At 47.5% G+C, this 5,118-nt stretch overlaps 1 protein-coding gene across 1 annotated transcript; it reads left to right on the forward strand.

The window, feature by feature from the left end:
- The first annotated feature begins 1,108 nt into the window (after positions 1-1,108).
- Positions 1,109-3,124, forward strand: LOC115961962. Its single transcript, XM_031080846.1, has 3 exons — positions 1,109-1,299; positions 1,801-2,307; positions 2,542-3,124. The coding sequence occupies exons 1-3, from the start codon at positions 1,109-1,111 to the stop codon at positions 3,122-3,124; spliced, it is 1,281 nt and encodes a 426-aa protein (XP_030936706.1).
- Positions 3,125-5,118: the final 1,994 nt, after the last annotated feature.

A 5,118-nucleotide genomic window follows, 5' to 3' on the forward strand; every position in this document is an offset into this window, starting at 1 on the left:
AGAGAAGGGGACGGAAGAAAAAGAAGAGGAGGAACGGAGGAGAGAAATTTTACTGTATTAATATATGCCCATGAATAAAGTTTCGAGCCTGATCATTTAAGAGAGATCTCTCTTCACGTCCATCTTTTTCGTTCTTCTTTCTGTATTCCCTTAACCCATGCAACAAATCGTTTAAGCTAACTGAAACCAAGTTCTTTAGCCCACACTCTACAAAAAGATTCATTGTATGGGACTTCTTGGGCCAAGACTTGACCGACAAGGATTGGGCCATTAAAATTGTGCCCCTACAATTGGCGCCGTCTGTGGGAAGAACTTAAGTGTCGGAAAGCACAACGGTTAAAGCATGGCAGGACTGGGTCCACACCAGGAGAATCCCTACCAGGCTAACCCTCAACAGACAGAACCCATTGAGTCTCAGCGGCAAAATAATCTTTTTAACCCAGGCAATAGAAGGAATCATGAGGGAAGCGTACATACTACCCAAACAAGCCAAAGTCGTACCCAAATAGGTAGTCACGTATCTCAAAGGTGAAACAACCATCAGGCCATGCAGCGAGAGATAGATGACCTAAAAAGAAAGTTGCGACGTGCGCAGCGAAAGCGATCTCCCTCCAGCTCAGATGCGTCCTCTAACGAGGAGGACGTGAGTTATCGACGGAGGTCGAGAACACCCCCAAGTGAAACATTTTCTTATGAGAAGGAGTCCCACCCTGTGCGAAAGTATGAGAGCCCATCCAGCAAGGGCTTGGGAAACGATGCTATGAACAGAGCACTAGACCAGATCTCTAGATCACCCTTCATGCATAGAATAGAAGGGGCTAAACTACCTCGGCGTTTTAATCAACCTACGTTTACTATCTACAACGGCTGAGCAGACCCAGTGGAGTACGTGAGCCAGTTTAACCAAAGAATGACCATCTACTCCCAAAATGAAGCCCTAATGTGCAAAGTCTTCCTGTCCAGCTTAGGGCCAATGGCGATGAGATGGTTCAATAGCCTGAAGACAAATTCCATAGGCTCATATAAGCAGCTCACTCAGGCTTTTTGTTCTCGCTTTATTACAAATAGCAGAGTCCCTCGACCCCTAAGTTCGTTATTGTCCTTGTCCATGCGTGAGGGAGAGACCCTAAAGGCGTATTCGGATAGGTATTGGGAGATGTATAACGAGTTGGATGAGAACCACGATGATGTCGCTATTAGTACATTCAAAATCGGTCTCCCCACCGAGCATGGCTTAAGGAAATCTCTCATTGGTAAACCTGTTGCCAACGTTCATCAGTTGATGGATAGGATTGACAAGTACAAAAGGGTGGAAGAAGATCAGCTACAAGGAAAGGGAAAGGAGAAGAACATTCCCCCCAAAGGGAATGATTTCAGGTTGGAACGATATAACCATAACCAGTCGAGGAGATATTTTTCGAGACAGGCTGGACAAAGCAACATGCAAACGGTTAATGCCGTGTTTAGAGAACCAGTGCAACAAGTTCTGGAGAAAGTAAAGAATGAACCCTTCTTCAGATGGCCGAGAAAAATGGCTGGAGACCCTGCGAAACGCAACCAGAACCTGTATTGTCATTATCATCAGGACCATGGGCATACCACTGAGGATTGTAGGAATTTATGGAATCACCTTGATCAACTGGTCCGAGAGGGAAAGTTGCGACACCTTTTGCACCCCTCGAGCGACCATCCGGGCCAAGCAACGCAAGAACCTCGAAAGGATGTATCATTAAGACCTCCCACGGGGACGATACACGTCATCCTCGCCGTTCCAGGTTGAACCGGGTCATTCCCTTCCAGGGTACTGTTTGTGGCTCGGCTCTCCGCCGAGGACAGGGAAAGAGAATCTAAAAGGTCAAAAAAGGGAAGCTCTCTAATATTGGGATTCTCGGACGAGGATAAAAGGGGAACTATCCAACCTCACGGCGATGCCTTAGTGGTTACACTAAGAATCGGAGGTTTCGATGTAAAGAGGGTACTGGTAGACCCGGGTAGTGCGGTAGAGGTAATGTACCCCGATCTGTACAAGGGGCTGAACTTAAGGCCGGAGGATTTGACGGCTTATGACTTTCCCCTTATCAGCTTCGAAGGGAAGATTGTTGTACCAAAGGGGCAGATCAGATTACCCATACAAACTGGGTCAGAGGGGAGATATTTTTCGAGACAGGCTGGACAAAGCAACATGCAAACGGTTAATGCCGTGTTCAGAGAACCAGTGCAACAAGTTCTGGAGAAAGTAAAGAATGAACCCTTCTTCAGATGGCCGAGAAAAATGGCTGGAGACCCTGCGAAACGCAACCAGAAACTGTATTGTCATTATCATCAGGACCATGGGCATACCACTGAGGATTGTAGGAATTTATGGAATCACCTTGATCAACTGGTCCGAGAGGGAAAGTTGCGACACCTTTTGCACCCCTCGAGCGGCCATCCGGGCCAAGCAACGCAAGAACCTCGAAAGGATGTATCATTAAGACCTCCCACGGGGACGATACACGTCATCCTCGCCGTTCCAGGTTGAACCGGGTCATTCCCTTCCAGGGTGTTGTTTGTGGCTCGGCTCTCCGCCGAGGACAGGGAAAGAGAATCTAAAAGGTCAAAAAAGGGAAGCTCTCTAATATTGGGATTCTCGGACGAGGATAAAAGGGGAACTATCCAACCTCACGGCGATGCCTTAGTGGTTACACTAAGAATCGGAGGTTTCGATGTAAAGAGGGTACTGGTAGACCCGGGTAGTGCGGTAGAGGTAATGTACCCCGATCTGTACAAGGGGCTGAACTTAAGGCCGGAGGATTTGACGGCTTATGACTCTCCCCTTATCAGCTTCGAAGGGAAGACTGTTGTACCAAAGGGGCAGATCAGATTACCCATACAAACTGGGTCAGAGGTGATAGAGGTGGACTTTATCGTGGTCGATGCTTACTCGCCCTACACTGCGATAGTAGCTAGGCCATGGATCCATGCTCTGGATGCCGTGTGTTCTACACTTCATCAAAAGGTAAAATACCCCTCTGGAGGCCGAGTGGAAGAGGTTCGTGGAGATCAAGCCATGGCTAGGCAATGTATGGTGGCTGCCATCTCGCGCCAATCGAATGCTGAGTCCTCGGCTTCTGAAAACTTATAGCAATCAACCACCTCGGCAGGGCAAAATAGTGGGTTAGCCGAGGAGATAAGATGTGAAAGCTTGGAAAAGTTTATCGTTGAAAACGATCCCAAGAGATTTTTCCAGGTCGGCTCAGAGTTACCACCTCAAGAAAAAGAGGAACTGATCGGATTTCTAAGGAAAAATGTTGACATTTTTGCATGGGACGCTTACGATGCCCCAGGGGTTGACCCTAGTCTCATTTGTCACTACTTGAATGTTAATCCATCTTCTATTCCAAAGAAGCAGCCACCCCGACGCCCCTCGAAGGAACATGCCAGTGCCATTAGAGACGAAGTGATGAAGCTGAAAAAGGCAGGAGCTATTAAAGAAGTTTTTTACCTAGAATGGCTAGCAAATACGATGGTGGTGAGAAAGAAAACGGGGAAGTGGCGAGTCTGCGTGGACTTCACAGACTTGAATAAGGCATGCCTGAAAGACCCATTCCCCTTACCTCGAATTGACCGATTGGTGGATGCAACTGTAGGCCACCCTCGAATGAGCTTCCTGGACGCCTTCCAGAGCTATCTTCAGATACCCCTTGCACTAGAGGATCAGGAGAAGACGGCGTTCATGACACCCGTCAGAAACTATCATTATAAGGTAATGCCTTTCGAACTAAAGAACGCAGGGTCAACTTACCAAAGAATGATGACCAGAATGTTCGAACCACAGCTAGGCAAAGTTATTGAAGTCTACATAGACGATATGGTCGTAAAAAGTAAAATGGTGTCCGAGCACGTGAAAGACCTAGAGATTATCTTTGACATCTTAAGGGAGCACAAGTTGCGGCTCAATGCTTCCAAGTGTTCATTTGGGGTCGGATCTGGGAGATTCCTAGGCTATATGGTAACCCACAGGGGAATAGAAGTAAGCCCAGATCAAATCAAAGCGATTAACAGCCTACAGGCTCCTTGGAATCCAAAAGAAGTGCAGAAGCTCACTGGCATGATCGCAGCATTAAACCGGTTCATATCACGATCTGCAGACCGATGTCGACCTTTCTACCTCTTGATAAATAAGTGGAAAGGGTTTGAGTGGTCGGAGGATTGTGTTCGGGCCTTCCAGCAACTTAAGGAATACTTGTTGTGACCACCCATCATGTCCAGCCTTGAGGCAGACGAGGTACTGTTTGCATACATAGCCGTAGTCCCTCATGCTGTAAGCCTGGTACTGATACGGGATGACAATGGAGTACAGCGACCAGTGTATTACGTAAGTAAATCATTACATGAGGCCGAAGTGCGATACTTACCATTGGAGAAAGCAATTCTGACGGTAGTGCATGCCACACGAAAGCTCCCTCATTACTTTCAGGCACATATGGTTATTGTTTTAACCCAGCTTCCCCTTCGATCGGTGCTCCGAAGCGCCGATTACACAGGAAGGATCGCCATGTGGAGTGCGTTATTGGGTGCCTTTGACATTAAATACATGCCTAGGTCCTCTGTCAAGGGTCAAGTCCTCGCGGACTTAGTCGCAGAATTCGCTGAACCCTCTGTAGAAATAGTAACCGAGAAGGAAGACATGGATGGAAAATTAGTTGGCACAATCTCAGCACGAGAGATCTTGCATTGGGAAGTTTACACGGATGGCGTGGCCAACCAAAGAGGATCTGGAATTGGGCTAGTTTTGATATCACCCGAAGGTATTGCCATTGAGAAATCGCTAAGACTCGGGTTCTCGGCTATGAACAACGAGGCCGAGTACGAGGCTTTACTTCAAGGAATGATGATGGTTCAAAAATTGGGCGGAAAGGCAATGGAAGCGTTCTCGGACTCAAAATTGGTCGTTGGCCAAGTGATGGGTGAGTTAGAAGCTAGAGATGCTAGAATGTAGGAATATCTCGGCCGGGTCAAACGCCTGCAGTCAGGCTTTGAATCCTTTAACCTGATGCATGTTCCTAGAAGTGAGAACACACATGCGGATTCCCTGGCCACTCTAGCCACATCCTTTGCACATGACCTGCCAAGAAT

The sequence above is a fragment of the Quercus lobata genome, chromosome 9 (assembly GCF_001633185.2).
Source record: "Quercus lobata isolate SW786 chromosome 9, ValleyOak3.0 Primary Assembly, whole genome shotgun sequence".
Taxonomy (NCBI): domain Eukaryota; kingdom Viridiplantae; phylum Streptophyta; class Magnoliopsida; order Fagales; family Fagaceae; genus Quercus; species Quercus lobata.